We start from the raw sequence: 23,038 nt of genomic DNA on the forward strand, positions 1-23,038 counted from the left end.
TGTCTGCCTCTCTGTTTCCAACTTCAGAAAAATACAAAAAAAAAAAAGTTTATAACTTAGTTTTTTTGATGTTGCGGTTTTTTTTCTGACTATAAAGAGAAAAATATTACCCATATCCCATTACCCTGACAACTTTAATTACCATTTTGATTAAGCTTTTTTATTTCATTTGGTTTCTGTTGGCTATCATTCATGACTATGTTTTGTCTTATAACAGATAACATTTTCTATAATTTGTTTTTTTGTTGTTGTTTTTTTCTGAAGCTAGAAATGGGGAGAGACAGTCAGACAGACTCCCGCATGCGCCCGACCAGGATCTACCTGGCACGCCCACCAGGGGCGATGCTCTGCCCCTCAGGGGCGTCGCTCTGCCGCGACCAGAGCCACTCTAGCACCTGGGGCAGAGGCCAAGGAGCCATCCCCAGCGCCCGGGCCATCTTTGCTCCAATGGAGCCTTGGCTGCGGGAGGGGAAGAGAGAGACAGAGAGGGGGGGGGGGTCGGGGGTGGAGAAGCAAATGGGTGCTTCTCCTGTGTGCCCTGGCCGGGAATCGAACCCGGGTCCCTCGCACGCCAGGCCGATGCTCTACCGCTGAGCCAACCTGCCAGGGCTCATTTTCTATAATTTGAATGCATGAGTGCTTGTGGATATTTAATTTATTTTACAGAGTAAATAGGTCTATTAGATTTTAATATAAATAACATTACAATGAAGGCTTTTCAGCATGACATGAAGTCTATATCTGTGATTGTTCCTTAGGTTGAATTCTTACCCAGGAGGTTGTCGCTCTTGAATAATACCAGTTTGGTTTTTGTTAATTTGATAAGTAAAACTAATGTCTTTTTAATGAAATTGTACACTTTTTTGCATTTGTTTACCATTTGTATTTTTCTTAACGTTCTTTCATGTGCTTTTTACCTCATTTAACAATTGGGACTTTTTTTTTTTTTTGTATTTTTCTGAAGCTGGAAACGGGGAGAGACAGAGACAATTGGGACTTTTTATGAAGACCTTATTTCTCTCATATAATAAGCTCTTTATTCAACCTTTTTAAAATCAGTTGCAGCTGTATCTCATTTTTTGCTGTTGTGCTAGTTTCAAGAGTTTTTTTTAATCATTTTTTATTTTTCAGTTACAGTTGACATACAATACTTTATTAGTTTCAGGTGTACACTCGAGTGGTTAGACATTATATAATTTACTAATTGATCATTCCAATAAATCTGTACCCATCTGACACCATACATAGTTACTAGAATATTATAGACTATATTCCCTATGTTCTACTCTACATCCCCATGACTGTTCCATAACAGCCAATTTGTACTTAATCCATTAACCTTTTTCACCCCCCTCCCATCTGACAACCATCAAAATGTTCTTCGTATTTATGAGTTTGTTTCTGTTCTGCTTGTTTGTTTTTGTCAATAGTTGATGGAAATGTATTTATTGCCATTTTATTGTTCATAAATTCTTTTTACTTTTGTGGGTATTTCTTTTTCATATTTTACCCTTATTTATTTATTTACTTATTTTTTGCAAGAGAGAGAGAAAGAGATAAGCATCAACTCGTAGTTACAGCACTTTAGTTGTTCATTGATTGCTTCTCATATGTGCCTTGGCCCCAGGGGCTCCAGCGAGCAGTGACCCCTTGCTTAAGCCAAGGACCATGGGGTCATGTCTGTGATCCTGTGCTCAAGCCGGTGACCTTGGGGTTTCGAACCAGATTCATCCCAGTTTGACCTCTATCCACTGCGCCACCTCCTGATCAGGCTGCTTTAGCTACTTTTAAGATTCTCTCCTTGTCTTGACCCTTTTGCTTTTTATTGTGTGTCTTGGTGCGGGCCTCTTTGGATTCATCTTGTTTGGGATTCTCTGTGCTTCCTGGACTTGTATGTCTATTTCCTTTACCAGGTGAGGGAAGTTTTCTGTCGTTATATTTTCAAATAGGTTTTCAGTTTCTTGGTCTCTCTCTCTCCTACTTCCAGCAACCCCATGATGTAAATGTAGGTATAGAGTTGTCCCAGAGGCTCCTTACACTATCTTCATGGGGTGAGGGCTTAGTTACTTCCTTATATTCCAAATCACTAACTTGATTCTCTGCTTCATCTCTATGGTTGATTCCCTTTAAATTATTTATTTCAATTTTTCTGATTGGTTCTTTTTTATGATTTCCATGGCCTTTTTTTATGCTGTTGACATTCTCACCAAGTTCATTGAGCATACTTATAACCAGTGTTTTGAACTCTGAATCTAGTAGATTGCTTATCTCCATTTTGTTTTCTTTTTCTGGAGTTCTGATGTTTCATTTGGAATGGATTTTTGTTTGTTGTGTTTTAATCATCTTATTTTGGCAATCTCCCTATGTTTGTTTCTGTGAATTAGGTAGAGCTGCTATATCTTAGATTGGCCATGGTAGAGTCTTTGTGTAGTAGGTGTTTTGTAGGGTCCAGTGGCACAGCCTCCCTGATTACCCAAGCTAGGTACTCCAGGTGCACCTCCCATATGGGCTGTGTACACCCTCCTCTTGTAGTTGAGCCTTGATTGCTTTTGGCATGTCAATGGGAGGGATTTGCCCCCAGGTCAATCCGCTACAAAGGCCTGCGATGACAACCAACTACTGTGGAGGATCAGTTGTACAGGGACCCAGTGGAGTTCAGGTGCCCACTGAGTCTGTCCCTTGAGTGCGTCACTTGTGAAGATTGGTTGGTGCTTTGACGTGGTCTGAAGCTGTCCACTGGGTGTGCTAGGGCCTCCAAGAAGTACAGGCCATGGTCCACCACTGCTTGTGTTCTGCCTGGGACCACTCTGTATGATCTATAATATGATTTACAGATGGCTGCCTCTTGTGCTGGGTTCTTGGAGGTGCCCAGGCAAAGCCAAGCTAAGAACCAAGATTGACTGCTGATAGTGCCAAGCCTGGGACTAATTAGAAGTACAGAGCATGCTGAAGGCAAATGCTGCTTGTCTATGATTTTAGGAAAGTCTGAAGCATGAGCCAAGACAGGCCATGTATGGAAAACCAACTGAAAATCGCTTGGGTGGGCCGGCAAGTTGGGTGGGTGGGTTCTCAGGGAATCACCAGGCCAGGGCAAACAGTGTGGGCTAGGTTGCTGTAAGCTCTGATGCTGGTTTTGTTGGGGGAGGGCTCAGAAAAGAAACTTTGTCTAGCAGAAAGCTCCCCCCAACCCCCAGCTCACTTTGATGCCTGACACTTCATTTCCTTCCCATACATCTCGGGTGCCTTTCCAGCTGCTGTCCAAGCACTGGAGCTCGGAGGGAGTCAGAGTAAGTCCCTGTGCAGGCCCTTTAAGAACTGCTTAATTCCCTAGTTGTAGGACTTCCATTCAGCTAAGTTTCAGGTGGTTCTGATGACTGTTGCTCTGTAGTTCAGTTAAAATTTTGATGTGGTTGGTTTCAATTTACTGTCTTTTCATTAAATCCCCATAGTGCCCCTAACCCCGATTTGCCTATGCTTGAATAAATACTTATTTGCAGTAAATGATATGTAGAGAACCCTAAATCTAGATCTTTATCTAATGTAGCTCTCCACAGACAGAAAATTTTCCCTCTGCTCTTAAGAGCTGTTCCAATCCTTAGGGGACTACATATCCCAGAATGCAGTGGTCCATGGCTCATTCCTGGCAAAGCTAGTACTTAGCTCAATTTCCTATATATTAGGTGCCTCCTAACTTTGGGAATTTAGTTGTAGCCCCTTTATACAAATGGAGAAATAGTGTCTCAGATATTAATAGGTAGATCCTAGATAACATATCTGTTTTCTACTGTTTAAAATGTTACTTTATATACTTGCCTTTTCCAGTTGCATACATTTAGGATGATACTGAATTGTTGGCAGCTCTCTGGTTAAAAATGGTGTTAGGTTAAATTGTATTTTTTTTTTTTAATTTATTCATTTTTAGAGAGGAGAGAGAGAGGCAGAGAGAGAGAGAGGAGAGAGAGACAGGGAGAGAGAGAGAGAGGAGAGACAGATAGAGAGAAGGGGGAAGGAGCTGGAAGCATCAACTCCCATATGTGCCTTGACCAGGCAAGCCCAGGGTTTCAAACCGGCGACCTCAGCATTTCCAGATCGACGCTTTATCCATTGTGCCACCACAGGTCAGGCAGGTTAAATTGTATTAAGGTGAGATACACCTTAATTTATGGGGTTTACTGACTCCTTTGGGAATTTGATGAATTTTCAATTCCAGGGGGGTTGTGGATAGTCATATATTGGTAATTTGCTGTGTTAAAAGTAGAGTTGAACACATTTGTGTCTGAACTATTTTTGCTTTGTTTATAGGATTCTAACTGTACTTCATCTGTTAATTTCCCATGCCTGGAGAAGCTAATGTCAACTCATCATGTGATACTCAATTTGTACAATAAATTATGAACCTGGAAAAGCTGGTTGTCTTTATTTACAAGATATCAAAAATATAAAAACTGTACAAAATGCAACAAAGGCAAAAAACTGGCAGTGACTTGGTCTGAATACTAGTTTCCCAAAGCAAGGCTCAGTATTGGAGGTAAGCAACTGAAATGTCTGTCTGACTTCAAGTGTACAAGGTTGTGTATTTTAGCCAAAGTAGAACATGGAAGCTAAATATCTTCACCTGGTTTATAGAGTATTTGGGTGCATTCAAATTCTAAGTTATAAATTCAGATGTCAGTGGATGGTTGTATTTCATCTAAATCTTAGAAAGGAATTGTAGTTCACTGTACCCAGTTACATCTATTCCACTAGTCATGGGCCAAGCAGAAATGTTAGTGGGTCATTTAACACAGTACTTGAGTGCCATACAGTAACTACATTTTTATAGCAGAAACATAACATGCTCATTGAATTCTTTAGCTAAAATTTAAGATGGTATTATATTACTCAATTTGAATCTTGAAGCAGGATGAATTACTGAAATCAATTTTTTTTTTCTAAACATAATAAATTAAAATAGCATTTGAACAGAAAATGCAAAGTTTCCACACATTCCAAAGCACCATGAATGTCCGCTCCATGAACATAATACCTCTTATTCAACTAACGGAAATTAGTTAAATGTGGTTGCTATAGAAACGTGGAACTGTCCTGTTCAGATTTTCCAGCAGCATACTTCCAGATCCATATAGACAAAACATTCTTTGTAGCTTAAATATTAATCACTGAGGTATTTGCTTTTAGTCTCCCTTTTTCAAACAGTAGCTTCCAAAGGTCTTTAATACCAATGGTTTATTGCGGACTATAAGCTCCTGCGGCTAGAACCAAGTTTCTTCTAGTAAAATGGAGATGTGCAACTGGTGTTGATTTGGTCATATATGTTCCCAACAGTAACTCCTGTGAATTCTCAGGTAAGTTTATATGCCCAGTGGCTGTAGTAAAGTCATCAGTCTCTAAATCTTCAAATGCTTTAACAGCATCCCATATCCGGACTGTGTTATCCATTGAACCTAAGGGAAAATCAAAAGAAACCATTTAGTAGCATCCACCATATTTAGCTTCTGACATTTTACCAAGTATGCTTTGTATGTTTACTATGTATTTCTGGTAAAAACTTGAAAGCTGATTAACAACAATTCTATTCCTTCCAAAGGACCATTTCAAGCAGTAGTTTAACATGAGAGGTCAATATACACATAGGATGATGATACTCTGGAATCATCACTAAGGAGAAGCAAAGCCTAAAACAGCAGGACTTAATTTTGCAATTGTCATTACTCATTGTTTCCTTTTAACATACCATTTTACCATTTACCACAAAGCCATTTCTAGTCATTTACCTGATGCCAAAATTTCACCATCTCTACTAAACCTAAGTGAACAGACTGTATCCGTGTGGCCTTTTAATTCTCCAACCATCAAACCATGTCCAATATCCCAAAGGAGTACTCTGCCATCTGTTGCTCCTGTAGCCAGGAATCTCCCATTGGGAGAAAATGTCAAGGAATGAATTGGTCCCTAGAAAAGAAGTCCATGGAAAGAATTTTTAAGTGTAGTGGTATGAACAGTATCTTTAAAATGTGTATGTTACTGGTTCATTTTTCAGTATTTTTATCTCAAAAGCAACCTTGTGTGCTGGGAAATAAAGGTTTAAAAATACCTTGTGTCCAGTGAAGATCCTTACACAGTTGCCATTCAGGACATCCCAGAGCCGCACAGTTCTGTCTGCAGAGCCCGTAGCAACGTAATTAGAATTGGGATGGAATCTGGTACAATTCACATCAGCAAGATGGCCAGCAAATATCCTTAAAGGCTGATAGTGGTCTGTAGCCCAAAGCCTTTTAAAAAATGTATTAAGAGCAAAAGATGATAATAGTTAACTATGAAGTGCCAAAATTTTATCCAAAATAAATATCCATGTGAAATGGTAGCTCTAAGTGGGTCCTCCTCACTAGAGGAGGGTCCTCCCTTCTTACCCAAGGGAAAGAAAAAGGAATGACAGAGACTAACATTCTTTAAAATATGAAGCTGATCTGGTACAGTATTTTTTTAATTTTATAATTCTTGAGTTCTCTCCCTACCACCCCTCTCCCCTATCCCACCCAAACCCTAGTCTAACCCACAGAAAAGTTTAGGCCACCGGATATTTTCTAACCTAAGCTACCTCATCCTGAATTTTTAAGATGACAGGAAAACAAAGGTACTACAGTGGTAGTGAAAGAAAAGGTCAAACAGCTAATTTTTGAAAAGGAGAAAACTGAAAGAAAATATATTTTATAAAATAAAATGTTAAACAGCGATGGGAGGCAGGGAAGGTGTGTTAATCTAACTTGAGAAAGAAAAATGACTCAGGACTCTTGATATAGACATAATTACTGACAGTTAATACTCTTTTCCCAAATTCGTTTTCAAATAAGGAGCTATAAATGCTGATATTCTCAAAAAGTTGGTCCTGAATAATAGAAGTGAAAAAGAGTTTGGCTGGAGTTTGTAATTCCCAACAAGAAACGGTCCTGTTTCTTGAATAGGCCTCATTATAAGACCACAATATACTTACCGAGCTACTCGGTCGTGGCCCCCTGACACAAAATAATATCCATATGGAGAAAACTGTGTGTCCCAAACTGGATAGTTGTGTCCTTTATATCCCACTAAGCAAGTAAATGTTTGAAGACTCCACAATCTAACAGTTCCATCCTCTGAAGAGGAAAGCAAGTAGTTCCTGAAAGTAGAGAAAAGAATATATTTGCTTCCCAGAATAACTTGTTACCTGTCAAGTTTCTATACATTTAAGTATATTAAATTTAGTTGACCTGCTACATCTCTCTTAATTTATACATGGGACTCACATTAGCCGTGACATTCTACATGTACTGAACACCTACAGAATGAGGTTCCATTAATTTTTTCTAAAGAATCTATTAGAGGGAAAAATCAGTTTTTTTAAAAGTAATACAAAGGGATAAAGTACAGTGAAATATTTTTAAAGGCTTCTATGAAACAATATATCACTTAAAACTCAAATTTTTCTTTAAAAAAGAAGATGCCATTTTCCTATCTTGTAAGCATCATGTAATAATTTAAAAGGAAATGTCTTTGACACACAAAATCAAAAGCAAACAACATTATCGACACATGAATAATACTCTACCTTTTTCAGGGATAAACACAAAAGCTCAACTATTCAAATTATTACGGTTTTCATGAAATCAAAAGTTTTTCTCAAGTACTCTGTCTGGGTAGCTAGCTGAGTTGGGTCAATTAGCATCCCAACACACCAAGGTTCATGTAGGTCGATCCTCAGTCAGAGCACATAGAAGAATCAACCAATGAATACATAAATAAATGGAACAAATCAATGTTTCTCTTTCCCCTTTCCTCTCTCAAATCAGTCAATCAAAAAATTTTTTGTTAAAGTTTTCCTCAGGTAAAAATGTATATATGGCTAAACCCTATCAAACTAACAAAAACCTCATTCTCAAAGGCTCATAAAGATGAAAATCTTGATGTATTAAAAGCTTATATCTAAGATACCGATGGTATGATGAATACAAAATACCCTTCCCCCCATTTCTATAGAATATTACAGATTATGAAAAATAGGCAAATAGCTGTTTATGGGTTTCAAAGTCCTTTTTCAGTATCCTCTTGGTTCTTGTGACTGGACAAAGATAAATCTTCAATAGCTAATAAGCCTTTACTGTCAAGAATCTGTCACAAATTTGGAGATAAGACAGCAGTAGCCACAAACCCAAAGAAGCAATTCAAATCAAGGCTTATACAAAACTAAAACTAATTTTTAAAACGAGCTAACCCAAAAGCTATGCATCTTGAGTCTAAATTGGGTATACATTAACTGCTATCTTGTACACCAAGATAAATTAGCAAATGGCAAGATTCTAAAAGAAAACAATTGACAGGCAACCATGAGATTTTTTTAACAGAAATTTTCCCAACATTTGCTTAATGTTTCCAGTAGTTAACTTTTATAAATAATCTCAATATAATACAGCAGTACTTAATTTTTATTATTTGTACTTTACCTATCTGGACTGAAGCTGGCTCCATAGACAGGCCCACTGTGACCATACAAAATCTTCAACTCACTCGCTGTTTTCTCATCCATGATTCTTTCTAAAACATCATCTGATTCTTTATCTATGAGGCTAAGATCTAAAATGGTCCAGAAATACTGATTTAATTTTAAAAGTACATTTATCAAAACATTTTAACACAATCACATCATGGTTCAGAAGAACTAACATTTGAACAGTTCCAACAACATACCACCCACTGTGCTAATGCCTCTAAATTAGGTGATACCATCTAAATGTATAGCAGAGGAAACTGAGGTTAAGGACCTAATTTACCAGAATGCACACAGCTATTCAAGCACTAGAACTAGGACTAAAATTCAAGTTATCCACTGTGTCACAATGTTCCACAAAAATAAAAAATATGGAAATACAAAATTACTGAAAATGTATTATCTTGTTTAAAAATACAGCAAGCGGCCCTGGCTGGGTGACTCAGTGGATAAAGTACTGTCTCAAGGTCGTGGATTCAATCCCCAGTCAGGGCACATATGGCAAGTACAAGAAGCAATCAATGAGTAAACAACTAAATGGGATAACTAAATGGAAAAGCGAGTTGATGCTTCTCTTTGTCTCTCTCTCTCCCACTCCTCCCTCCCTCTTTCAAATCAATGGGAAAATTTTCTAAATAAATAGAGCAAGCAAGAAACTTCTTTAAAATGAAATCCTGATCTTACTATTTTTTAGCCATTTTTATGGCTAAAACAAAGTATTCTCCCACTATTTACATTAAAGGTTTTTTCTTTTTAATTCACAAGGAATCAACCATAAAATGTTAAAAGTTTTAGCGTTAAGCAATTTTCTAGCCTAATCCCCTTCCCTCTTCAGAGAAAACTGAAGCCCAGAGAAATTAAACCAATCTAGCACCCCAGTCTCCTACTGCCCCTCCAATGGACTTTTCACTATTGGAAGTATTAGCATTTTGAGTTAAAGTAAAATCAAATGGAAGTCAGCTAAGATCACAATCTCTTAAGCATATTCCATGGGATTCAAGATTGGTATAAACTATGGAGGAGTTTACATCCTGAGAGGTCATCTCAGTTACCTGCTGCTTGTTTGACACTACGAAGTTTTTTGGGAGTCACAGACCAAACTCTGACAGTTGAATCTGCAAAACCTCCAGCAATCAAACTAGAATCATCAGTGACATCTACTGCAGTAAGGCCCTGCCAAGAAAAAGAAAAAAACAAGCTTTACACTAAACAATACTGTTTTAGGGGAGAAAATCACAATTGATCACATCTTAGAGAATAAATAATGATAGCTATCTTTCTCATAAAAAAGATCATTTGAGATTTTATTCTTCTATGAAACTGAAATCCCTTACTTTGAGAACACATCATCATTTACCCCTTTTTGCCCTCCCAAGTCTGGAGTGCATGACATAAAGCAAATGTTAGCATTTCTTCACATTTACTAAATATATCCTCAGCAGCCTATTATAAAGAATCTATAAAGACATGTGGAATTCTTAATAAAAAATACTTAAACCAAGTTCTAGAGATGAACTACAGTTTCCTCATTCTCAAAAGTTAGCAGAATTCGGCCCTGGCCGGTTGGCTCAGCGGTAGAGCGTCGGCCTGGCCTGCGGAAGTCCCGGGTTCGATTCCTGGCCAGGGCACACAGGAGAGGCGCCCATCTGCTTCTCCGCCCCTCCCCCTCTCCTTCCTCTCTGTCTCTCTCTTCCCCTCCCACCGAGGCTCCATTGGAGCAAAGTTGGCCCCGGGCGCTGGGGATGACTCCTGGCCTTTGCCCCAGGCACTAGAATGGCTCTGGTCACAACAGAGTGACGCCCTGGATGGGCAGAGCATCTCCCCTGGTGGGCGTGCCGGGTGGATCCCGGTCGGGCGCATGCGGGAGTCTGACTGCCTCCCTGTTTCCAACTTCAGAAAAATACAAAAAAAAAAAAAAAAAAAAAAAGCAGAATTCTGATCAGTGAAACCAGGGGCACATGTACATAGGATTCTGGAATCTACAAGTTGCTCAAGTTCTTGTAAACACTGCCTTCTATCTATTCATAGCAGGGTCCAATTCTCCTTTCTTAACAGCTGGCTTTATATTTATAACAAGAGTTTAAGAAAACTCCATTAATGAACATTTCTCTTAATAGTAAATCGCCATTTTTGGATGATTTTCCAGGCAGAAATTGCCCAATTATTTTACCAACCTGGTATGCATTGAGGAATGTATAAAAACAAATGGAGGGTAAACAGTCTGGCCCAAGGCGCACTCGTTTGGTGGTTTCTTTCATATTCATTATCTTATCCAACTTATCTGAATCTTTCAACTCAGGAAGAGGGATTCTGTGAAAGAAAACCAGACTGGAAATTACTCTATTAAGAAACTACAACCCTGTAAAGCTTATACCTCCATACATGTTCCTGTGGCATTTCCCTCACCTGTTTTGAGGTGGAGCATTGGGATCTTGTTTTTTGCTTTTGGATCCAATACTGTCTTTTCTAGGCTTCTTCTTTCTAGGTTTTCCTTCTTCATTTTCTCCTTCTTCATCCTCATCATCCAAAGGCACTTCAATTTCTGGCTCTTTTAATAAACCAAAAAATACCTACAAGTCAAAGGAGCCAAATTTTTTAATTAATTTTTGTTCATTAATATATCCTTTTCATATCTTGACAGGATGAACCACAATTACAATATAGTGATTTATACCCTGAAGCAGATACTGTACTTATCTACCCAATAGCCAGTCTCCCCTTCTTCCTTACTAACAGAACCCTGATTTTATTGGAGCAGCAATATGATCGATCAGTTAAGTAATTTCTGTTCCTGGGCTCTCATACAGTTAGGAATGGCCATATAACGTCATTCTGGCCAACTGATGTACACACAAATATACAAGGTAGGGCTTTAGGGAAAAAATCTGTTTTTCTGATAGAAAGGAAGAGATTCAGCAGGGACATATGCCTTCTGTCCTCCCCCTCTGCCTTCTGGAATGTAGTTAAAGGCTGAAGCTGCAACAGCCAGCTGTGAGCACAAAGACAGCCACATTCTAAAGCTGGTGGAGCAGAAGATAGGAGCCAGGGTCCTTGACAGCATTGTGGAGCCCTCATGCCGGCCCAGGAGGGCCTTCCTCTGTCATTCATTTTGTGAGAGAAAAGCCCTTACTTGTTTCAGCACCGTAATCAGGGTTCTGTTAAATGCAACCATTCCCCAATTCTCAATGGTATTTACACCATCCTTAGAATAGGAGACTTAGGATACAATGTAAAATTATTATTCCCAAACTAGCTGTAAGAAAAATGTGTAGATGGAAATGCTACAATTTTTCATAATCTGCATTATAGAGTTCTTAGGTTTATTCCCATACCTTTGATTTGTTTGCCTCTCGTTTAGCCTCTCCTGCCAAACTTCCCACCATCGCATCTATCTGCTGCTTACTACGCGGCATCCCATCAAAGATGTCAATGTAGAGGTGCTCCTGAACTATGTTCCATATCTGATTGTTCTGTTTCTCCTGAAGATGCCTCTTCAAGAGTTGGTACGAGTCACGGGAAATACGCAGAACAAATTTACTTGTTCGAAAATCCAACATGGTCTCATTCCCTTTCATGTGTTCCTTTTTGGTAAGACTAGATAATACTCGTAGGTCATCTTGGTAATAACATTCCTGATCTCCATGGAACCTGTTTCAGTGATTTTAAAAAGTCATTTTTCAATGTAATCAATAAGGGATCTGCCTCTCCCCCATATATTTATAAACATACCAGAATAGATTCAACGTGTCTGAATAATCCTGGACTAAGCTGTAGGATCAGAAGCGACTTACTTATTTCAAAATGATTACAATTCAGTTTCTGAATTTATCCAAAAAATGACCAATTTAACTCTCTAATGAAATGTAGCATAAACCTTTTAAGAGAATTTGAAATAAATAACAAGTGAATGAAAGATATAAAATGTCCACCAATGGCAGATAGTCTCTTTTGAATGCCACCATGGGTAGACATTTGAAAATGTTAGAATCCCACTTTACTAAATTTTATGTTCTCTCAAAACCCACTTTTAAAAACTTTTATGGAAAACTTCAAACATATACAAAAATAGAAAATAATATAATTTAACGTACCTATCATCCAGCCTTTCAACAATAAATAATACATAACTTTCCTCATAAAACTCACCATTTTTAATGATTTCCTATATTCTTTTTTTATTTTATTTTATTTTTTTTAATTATTTTTATTTATTTATTCATTTTAGAGAAGAGAGAGAGAGAGAGAGGAGGCGGGGGAGAAGCAGAAAGCATCAACTCCCATACGTGCCTTGACCAGGCAAGCCCAGGGTTTTGAACCCGTGACCTCAGCGTTCCAGGTCAATGCTTGATCCACTGCGCCACCACAGGTCAGGCAATTTTCCTATATTCTTAATACCAGGCATATTTGTAAAACATCAGTACTTTAAAAATATGACTAAAGAGCAAACATATATTGATACCAAAGAACAAGCACTTCCATTTACTCACCATTACCAAAGGCTATTAAATAAAGCTTTCAGCCTTGGTAACAATTAGTAAATTTAAATGTACTTTTGTTTACAAATCTTAATTTTATAAAGAACATATATTTAGCATTCACTAAGAGCAGCAAACAATGCAAAAACATTTAGAAAACAATGATTAAACATCAAATATTATGGCCCTAGCTCTGATAGACACATAGCCAATAGATTCCTAAACTATTACCTGTGTTACCTTACCCTATTATGACTTGTTGAGAAGTGAACTAAGGGTTTCTAAGATTTGAATGAAATTAGAAATCTCAGCTTCTTAGTTTTTATATCAGTCACTGCCCATAACCTCACCTGAGCTTTGGGTCCAGGCAAGGGCTGAGACTGTCATGACAAGGAGACGGGGAGTCCCCTATGATATTCCGGTTTCCTATGTCAGATGGCTATACCATGAGAAAGGAAGAGGTTTACTGATGACAATGACAATACAGTATGAAAAGTTAGCTTAGGGTAGAAGTTCTGTCATCATCAGCCTTACCTTCCCCCATCCCGCCCAAACACTGAACTACAGAACATTTGTTCTACATGTTTTCTATTAGGCATCATGGAATAATTAATGAATATGATGGTACAGAAGCCAAGAGCCCTGAGTTTTATTATTCCTCCTTTACCACTACCTGAGTTATCCGGTAAGTCCTGGCTTCCAGATCTATTGCTTATACTAAAGAGCTCTCATTCAAACTTTTAAGCATGTCTCCATTATTTTTCTGCATGAAAACCTTTAGAAGATTTCAGTCAGGCTGCAGGCTTCTCATATCACTGCCTCCCTTCTTAAGCACTTTTCTTTGGCTTCTATAACTCAACTCTTCTGGTTTCTTCTTCTTGGCCTCTCCTTTATTATCTCTTCTCCAAATGTCAGAGATTCTCAAGACCTGGGCCTAGCCCTCTCACTGACATATTTCATACCCTGCCCAGACAATATCATCCATATCCATCAATATTACACACAGTTCCAATTTACGGCTCCAGTCCCTACATCTCCTCTGAGCTACCGAGCCGTATGTATCATCCACCTATCAACTTGACAAGTTGAAGGCAAACTCAAATCTGAACTCCAGATTCTTCCACAACCTGACAAACCAGGTCCTCTTCCAGGGTTTTCTATCTCAGTGAAGGGCACCTCTATCCGGCTGGGGGAGCCAGAAACCTAGGAGTTATCAATAATACTGTACCTTCATCTCCCTTACCTCCTTCTCCAGTCCATCACCAAGTGCCTCACCAATATGTCCACTCCCTTTCACCAACAGTACCACACCCTAGTTCAGGGTTTCTCAACAAGGGTGCTATTGGCACTTGGGGCAGAACAAATTCTCTGCTAAATGGGACTATCTGCACATATTAGAACATTTGATATCCCTAAGTCACCTACCCCACCCCTTAGTCATTAGGACAACCAAAAACATCTCCACCATTTTCAGGGGAGAGAAATAATATCACCCTTGGTTGGAATCCACTACAATCACCTCCAAAACTGATCCATCTATAGTCACCCTGTCCACTACCACATGTTTTCCCCACTGCATGAAGGTCCTTTCAAAATACAAATCTAATAATAGCATTCAATGACTTCTATAGCAAAGATGCCTCACTGTCTCCAAATATCCATTTTTTTCTTTCTTCCTCCACACAGAACACCTAAATAGAACACATTGACTGAGCACAATGACACTCAGTAAACAGCACATTTCCTACCTCCCTTGTAGATAAGTGTGACCTCTAATGACATAAAAAAGGAAAAAGTACCTGACCAGGTGGTGGCGCAGTGGATAAAGCGTCGGACTGGGATGCGGAAGGACCCAGGTTCGAGACCCCTAGGTCGGCCAGCTTGAGCAAAAAGCTCACCAGCTTAGACCCAACGTCACTGGCTCCAGCAAGGGGTTACTCGGTCTGCTGAAGGCCCACGGTCAAGGCACATATGAGAAAGCAATCAATGAACAACTAAGGTGTCGCAAGGAAAAACTGATGATTGATGCTTCTCATCTCTCTCCGTGCCTGTCTGTCTGTCCCTATCTATCCCTCTCTCTCTCTCTCTGTTCCTGTAAAAAAAAAAAAAAAAGGAAAAAGGAAAAAGTGTGATTGCTTAGAACCATCTTGGGCCACAGGTAGAAGCTGTGTGACAGAGATGGCAGAGCAACGAGATCAAGAGCACCTGGGTTCCTGCTAATCAAGGACCACATACCAGTCCTAGACTGCCTAACTTCACGAGAGAAAGAAAGAAACCTTTATCAGACTTAATTTAAGCCTCTATTGTTGGGTTTTCAGTCACCTTTAATCTAATCTAATCCTAACACAGCTTCCTGTTGCTCTTGGGATATTTTATTTATACCACTATGTTTGAGTTTTCACTGAATCTCAAACAAATCTAATCCTGTATACTACAACCCCTTACTACTTAGAATAAACAAAGACCTTCAACGTGTCCCCAAAATCTGCCTATTCCAGTCCCTAACCAATTGTCCAGAGTCATGGTGTACCACACTACACCCCCATGCCTGCTCCAGCCACACGCCCTTCTTCCATCTGTGTACCTACCGTGACTGCTACAGCCACAGACCTTAGCTTTCACAGTGCCTTTCCCTCTTCTCTTCATCTGGGTAACTCCTAGCCAACCTTCAGATCTTACCTCAGGCATCACTCCCTCCAGGAGCCTTCCTGAGTTCTCCAGCTAGATCAAACTCCCCCAATTCTAGGCTCTCATGGCACTGGGCACCACTCCTTCACCAGGTACTCTTTGAGTTGCAATCTTACATTTGTGTGGTCACAGATGCATATATACATTTTATATATATATATATATACACACCCACACACATATATATGCTATATATATATAATATATATAAAAATTCACATACTTCTCAAAGAATGACTTTGCTTCACTCTCATGTTGATTGTAGACTAGTTCCAAGTACATGTGTACAAACAGAGGATAAAAGAGTTGGGATAACTCTGCCCGATGGCAATCCAAGGAACATTCAATGAAGTGTTTCAGTCCACTATAGTATTCTTCATACATTGTGGGGTCTCCTTGTTGGTTGTAAGCTGACAGCACGGCACTGACATCCGGCTGGTCTTCCACAGCTACACTTCCAACTGTTTAAAAAAGCGAAAAACAGCTTTCAAGAAAATGACCTAATATGCACCAAACGACTAGGGCTGCTTTGCCAAAGTACAGAGGTGATTGATATCTCCTCTCAAACTCTCTTCCCCAACACAATCACATAATCTTTTAATGGAATTTTTACTTTTTCAGTCACCCATCAAATAACAAAAGATTCAATATTTTTCCTGGAGCTACCTTATTTTAAAGACTATTATTATTATTAATTATTTTAAAGACTAGTATTATATTAACATAATATGTGCCAATAAAACAATTGTATTAATCTTCTCTCAAGGTTCTGCACAGGGCACCCACCACCAACCTATGCCCAACATTCCCAGTTCTCTAAGCTAAAGTACTTTGTAACTTTCCTATAACATCCTGTTAGCTTCATATATGTACATCTCTCACTCTTATAAGCATTCTAAGGGTAGGAAAGACATTCCTGATTTATATTTCCAAAAGATATACTTAAAATAATTTCCAGAACCACCATCAAGGCAGAAAACATGAGTATTTATTTGTAATGTAGCAATAGCAAATAATGATACATGTGTCAAGTGACTCAGAGTTTTATTGTTGGAAATTTTACAGTTAGAGTACTGTTAGGCTGTTTACTGCACAAATTCTATAAATTCTTTTGGTTACTCTGATGGCCTTTTCTTTTCCTCCTTACTGGTTTCTGAGTTATGATCTAAAATATAGGTCAAGTTTCGGAAGGGATGAAAGATTATTACAAAATCACCAACAACAGGATTCATCCATCTTATAGTTCATTCATAAAATTCAGCATTCAGAAAAACTTCCTCTCAATCACATGTTTACACATTTCCATTTATGGATTACAATGCTATGTACTCATACTTCACTTCTGGCAATGCTGCAAAGATTAGGTCTCATAAATACAGATTAATTTGGCTAGAGGCTCTGCACTAAATAATTTAATTCAGCAAACATTTATTATTGGCTCAGATCACCTTTGAGACCTCATATTGTGTAAGATTTTACTGCATGGACTCTGTGACAGCAGTTGCTGGGAAAAGAAGGGGCCCTCAGAGTCACAAAAAAATACCTAGACATAAACTTTTCATTGGCAGTCATTTTACATACATCTGATCCTCACAATAATCTATTTAAATAGGGGGAGGGGGACCTCAACCTTAGGAAGAATAACTTAATCAGCATCACAGCAGTAAAGCAACAGGGGCACAATCTGGACTCCTGTTGGACCAGGTAGGTCCAACAAGCCTGGTTCTCAAACTTTGCCATACCTCCACACCCCTTGGAAGCATTTATTCAAAAATGCAGATTCCAAGATCTCCTACGGAGTCCGAGTCACTAAGTTTGAAGTGATGCCCAGGAATCTGCATTCCCAAAAGATTTAACACTCAGGGTAGTTATCCTGTATTTTAACACTGGCTACATCACTCCCTGGCTATATAGTCTGAAACAAGTCCCTCGGCTTTTCTCAGTCTGTTGACTCGTCTCTAACACAGAGGTAACGTGTACCTTACCGTGGAGCTGTTAGAACTAGGATAGAACACCTAAAGCGTTTGTAGTACTTAACGTATGATAGTACAGGACTGTACACATATTGTCAGTGTTTATGCAGCCTTGCCTCAGGCTCAAGAGCCAAAAAAAAAGAGGAACGGGACCAAAAACCCAAGGTCCCCGGCTCTCCGCGCCTGCTTCCCGGTACAGCCCTCTGCTCAACAGCTCTCCTCAGCCTCTCGCTGGAACTGACAGCTCCGCCAAGAGGGTTTGACTGCGCAGCCGGCGAACTGGAGAAAGGGGCGGGCATGTGGCCCTAGAGGCGGGCCCAGGAAATTCAAAACAAGCCCGCAGAGGTGCAGGCCTGCCTGCCTCTGCATTCCCGGCTCGCTCCCCTCCGTGCCGGCGCTGCCTCCCCGGCACCCGGCGGCTCACCTTTCCCCGGAGCCGCAGGACCTGCTGCTGAGCCCGAGACGGCGGCAGCGCCCGAAGCGCCGGTGCTCGGAGGGTCCGGGGCCGCAGGGCCGGGAGCCGAGGCTGTAACCTGGCTGAGAAGCGCGCTAGCCGCCTCGGCGCCGGCGCCGTCCGCCTCTCCCGGGGCTCCGGAGCCCGCCACTGCCTCCTCCAGTAGTCGGGCCTCACGGCGCAGTGCCTCTTCGGCCTCGCGGAGGTTGCTCTGCCGTAGAAACTGCAGCACTGCCAGTAGAGTCTGTCGATCGTGGGGAGAGCCGGACTCCGGAGCAGCGGCGGGCACCGGGGCCGCCCCCGCCGGGGCAACGGCAGAGGCAGCCACCGAAGGTTTGGGGGTCCCACCATCCCCGCCGGCCGACGACGACGCCGCAGCGTTCCCGCCACCGCCATTGGGGCCGTTGTTGGTAGTGCCGCCGCCGCTCTCGCCAGTGCCGTCCCCCGCTTGCGGAGGTAGCAGCGTCGGCGGTCCCTCAGCCTCTAACTTGACCGCCACCTCCGTCTGCTCCTCCGCCAGCGCCGCCATCTTGCGGCTGAGCCACCTTGTGCCGTCAAGTGTGATTGAGTTTTCGCCACATGGAGGGCGGGCAAAAGCATTTTACGACATCTCTGGGAGGCAATTTACGGCATGAGGAGGAGCGAGAAAGAAGGAGAAAAGGAATGCAAGCCAGAGCAACTTTCAAAAGTGAATGACTGAAAGACAGGAAGTTGGAGTTGGCGGCCGCCTGTTGCATTTGCCTGAATTAATTACCATTTATTGCAAACTAGCTATGTTCAGGCACAGTGATAGACGGTTTACATTATTTGACCTTAAACTCAACAATTTTATAAGGTACTGTTATCCTCACTTTACAGATGACTTAACTGAGACCCAAAGAGGTTAAATAACTTGTCAGGCAAGATGGAAGTGAAAGTGTGAAGGTTTGAAGCCAAATCTTTAACTCAAAAGCATATACCATTTGCTAGAGGAGGCTTCTGAGATACTGGTAATGTTTTATATTTTGATCTGAGTGGTCGTTACTTTTTTTGTGTGTGTGCAGTTTTTACTTCAGTGGAAATTAAGCTTAATGCCTAAGCTCTGTGAACTTTACAGCATGTCCATGTCAATAAAAAGTTTTTTAAAAGCCTGTATTTTGTGATTTTGAAGTGTGTACATTGTGTATTGGTGCTAAGTTATTCATTATTACAAATTGTAAAATTTCTGGCCCTGGCCAGGTAGTTCCTTTAATTAGAGCATAGTCCAGATGAGCCAAGGTTGTGGGTTTGATTCCTAGTCAGGGCACATAGAAGAATCAGCCAATGAGTACATAACCAAGTGGAACAACAAATTGATCTCTCTCTCTCTCTCTCTCTCTCTTTATTCTTCCTTCCTCTAAAATCAATCAAAACTTTTTTTAAAAACCAATTGTAGCCTGAATGATGGTGGCATAGTGGGTAGACCCTCAACATGAAACACTGAGGTCCCAAGTTCAAAACCCTAAGGTTGGGGGATCATCTGGTTTGAGCATGGAATCATCAGTATGATCCCAAAGTCCCTGGGCTTGAGATCAAGGTCACTCAGGTCACTGGCTCTATAGCAGCCCCCACCCCCCACTCAAGGCACAAATGAGGAGCAATCAATGAACAACTAACGTGCCTCAACTCTAAGTTGCTGCTTCTCATTTCTCTCCCTGTCTCTCTCTTAAAAAATAAATAGCCAATTGTAAAATTTTTATATGTTCTAAAATAGTATATGCCAATCCCTGGTCAGGGCACATACTGGAACAGCTCCATGTTTCTGTCTCTCTCACTACCTCTCAAAAACAAACAAACAAAAAACCAATAATAGTACATGCCATTTTGCAGTATGCATCTTAGGTTATAAAATCCTGCAGCATATATTTTTTTAACCCTGCAGCATATTTTATCTCACTTAACTCTCACAACTCGGTGGAATAGGTGCAGACAAAAGAACATGAGACATTGGGAAGATCTACCACAGTTATTCAAGTTGTTGGTTTTGAGGTCTTACTAGCTTTTTTGACCCTGATTACTAGCTGTATGACCTAGACTCACTCTACCCCAGTTGCCCAATTTTCAAAATAAGGATAATAAAAGTACCTACCTCATAAAGTTGTGTGACGATTAAATTAAATAATATAAATATGATACCGAACATAAATAACTATGGTTATTTTTACTTCATTTTAAAAGGTGTTCTGTAAATGTTAAGGCAATCCAATCATGATGCTGATGTTGATCTCAAGACTGAAATATAAAACTAATCTAATTGGATATGCAAAGGTTAAGAAACATGGGGAGGAAAGGATGGAGGAAAATGAGCAAGAATTAGCATTTACTTAGCATTGACCGAGAGAGAACCTGAATCTGATTGTACCTGGTTATGAGATGGGGAGAATTCATTCTTTTTCCTCAGGATCATTCAACTAACTTTTCTGATTCAGTATTCAGTAGCTGATAATTAATTGGTAATTAATTGAGTACTTAGATGAGAGATCCAAATGTGTTTACTATTCCCTGGAAATGTGTTTTACCCCATTATAAATAGTAAGTCAACGTTGTTCTGTATTATTCTCTTGAATCAGGTCCTGGAAACTGGATCCAGCTATAGAAACTGAAGCCTAAATGCTGGAGTCGCAAAAATACGGCTACTGGCTTTCCCACTTTTACCATTTTCTTCTGTCCAAAGACTTCAGTTGAGGTTACTTTCTCCAAGTAGAGTGGTTTTTCTGTACACCACAACAGAGATAAGTTTATTGAATGCCTGCAGGGCCCACTATTTTTTTTTTTTTTTGTATTTTTTCTGAAGCTGGAAACGGGGAGAGACAGACAGACTCCCGCATGCGCCCGACCGGGATCCACCCGACGCCCACCAGGGGCGACGCTCTGCCCACCAGGGGGCGATGCTCTGCCCCTCCGGGGCGTCGCTCTGCCACGACCAGAGCCACTCTAGCGCCTGGGGCAGAGGCCAAGGAGCCATCCCCAGCGCCCGGGCCATCCCTGCTCCAATGGAGCCTTGGCTGCGGGAGGGGAAGAGAGAGACAGAGAGGAAGGAGGGGGGGGGGTGGAGAAGCAAATGGGCGCTTCTCCTATGTGCCCTGGCCGGGAATCGAACCCGGGTCCCCCGCACGCCAGGCCGACGCTCTACCGCTGAGCCAACCGGCCAGGGCAGGGCCCACTATTAATTTTTATTCTTTTCTCCTTCTTTTCTGACCCTATACCCATTCTCTTCCTACTCTCCTCCTGGGATGCTTTAAGAGGTCTAGTGTCAATCTGTATCTTCTTCTTTCATAGAAGAGCTGCTCTTTCTGTCTGGATGTTTCTCTTTCTCTTTGATGTTCTTCCATTCCACTCTAATGTATCTAGAATTAGAACTTTTTCTGTCTATCCTGATTTTCCCTTTATGTACCTATTCAATCTGAGGTTGTTTTTTTGTTGTTCCTTTTTTAAGTTTGGGCATTTAGCAAGCAATATATCTACAAATATATCCTCCCCTCTATTATTTCCCTTCTTGGATTCTTAGGAGGTAGATATTATATATACTTACACTTCCATCTTCTAGGTCTGTTAACTTTAATATTTTCATGTTTACCTTTCCCTGAACCTCCTAGAAGAACCACCTAGCAGAGATCCTCAACTTGATTCTTCAGTGCAGTAATTCATTCTTGGCCTAGATTCATATTATTGAGTTATATACTTCAACCATTATACTTTTCATAGCACTTTAAATTAATTCTTCATGACTTATTGTTCCTGTTTCAAGTGATTCAGTTGGGTAATCTTGTTACACACTCCCTCACCCCTCCCCAGGGGGATATTTGACAATGTCTAGAGACGCTTTGAATTGTCACAACTTGGGGTGGTACTACTGGCCTCTATAGCGCATAGAAGACAAGTGCTGCTAAACTCCCCATAATACACAGGACATCCCCAGCTCCTCCACAACAAGGTATTATCTGTGCCTGACCAGGCAGTGGCCCAGTGGATAGAGCGTCAGACTGGGACACAGAGGACCCAAGTTTGAAACCTCGATGTCGTTGGCTTGAGTGTGGGCTTACCAGCTCAAGCGTGGGGTCCCTGGCTTGAGGGTGGGATCATAGACATGATCCCATGGTTGCTGGCTTGAGCCCAAAGGTCGCTGGCTTGAAGCCATTTATCTTTGAGTTCATCTCTAATATCTCCAATGCCAATTCAACAAAACAGAGTTTATTCTATCCTTTCTCTTTTCCATATTTTAGCACTCTTACAATAGTTAGAAATCTGGCATTTAGCACTCACAATATATTTACTTACTTACTCAATCCTAGAATGTACAGAAAGTGGCTGCAGACTTGATAACCTATGTCTCAGAAAACAAAGTCTACTAATTAGAATTCAGTAAGTTTTAGAATATTGGCAATTCCCACTTTCACAGTAATGTGGGACCATAAAAATAATTGTAGAAATTGAAACCATGCACAGTGATCTTAATTATCAATGGGAAATATTACAATTGTTTCATAACCTTTAAAATGTTTTGTCAAAATATTAAACACTTTATTTTTGGCTATAAATGTAGAGAAATTAAAAGCTTAGTAAAACTAATAGTGATTTGGTACACTGTAACTTAAAACTTTAGAAAAATTCAAGATTAAAGTCTTTATATCTTTGTAAAAAAAAGAAACTTATCAAGAATAGTCTGAATAGTGTTTGTGTTCTCCTCAGATAACTTACAATACAGAGCATTTTTTCTCTGTCTTGGCAAATTGTGTTCTTTCTAAGTTTGTATCCATTAACAACATTTTATCTTTTGTGCTTTCAATGTTGTAAAACACTTTTTTTTTTTAGTGAGAAGAGGGGAGGCAGAAAGACAAAGACAGAGTCCTTCATGCTCTCTGACGGGATCCATCTGGCATGCCTACTAGGAGGCCATGCTCTGCCCATC

The 23,038-nt window shown here is 40.3% G+C and overlaps 1 protein-coding gene across 1 annotated transcript; it reads right to left on the minus strand.

Annotated features, from left to right (window-relative positions):
• Positions 1–5,226: 5,226 nt before the first annotated feature.
• TAF5 (TATA-box binding protein associated factor 5) lies at positions 5,227–19,235 on the minus strand. The gene is made up of 11 exons (XM_066354868.1): positions 18,082–19,235; positions 15,908–16,145; positions 11,854–12,169; positions 10,928–11,091; positions 10,696–10,831; positions 9,574–9,694; positions 8,478–8,607; positions 6,992–7,156; positions 6,095–6,272; positions 5,775–5,952; positions 5,227–5,444 (listed from the first exon to the last, which is right to left on the minus strand). The coding sequence occupies exons 1-11, from the start codon at positions 18,638–18,640 to the stop codon at positions 5,227–5,229; spliced, it is 2,403 nt and encodes an 800-aa protein (XP_066210965.1). The 5' UTR covers positions 18,641–19,235.
• Between the last annotated feature and the right edge of the window lie 3,803 nt (positions 19,236–23,038).

This window comes from Saccopteryx leptura, chromosome 13, assembly GCF_036850995.1.
Source record: "Saccopteryx leptura isolate mSacLep1 chromosome 13, mSacLep1_pri_phased_curated, whole genome shotgun sequence".
NCBI classification, from domain to species: domain Eukaryota; kingdom Metazoa; phylum Chordata; class Mammalia; order Chiroptera; family Emballonuridae; genus Saccopteryx; species Saccopteryx leptura.

What these genes read in the sequence shown, in the direction of transcription:
- TAF5 (XM_066354868.1), bottom strand. Translation starts at nt 18,640, where the DNA reads ATGGCGGCGCTGGCGGAGGAGCAGACGGAGGTGGCGGTCAAGTTAGAG. An exon ending in TAGTGTCAAACAAGCAGCAG is followed by an intron (nt 8,608 to 9,573) that starts GTAACTGAGATG and finishes GGACCATTTTAG; the next exon opens with ATCTTAGCCTCATAGATAAA. An exon ending in GGATCTTCACTGGACACAAG is followed by an intron (nt 5,953 to 6,094) that starts GTATTTTTAAAC and finishes CTTCTTTTCTAG; the next exon opens with GGACCAATTCATTCCTTGAC.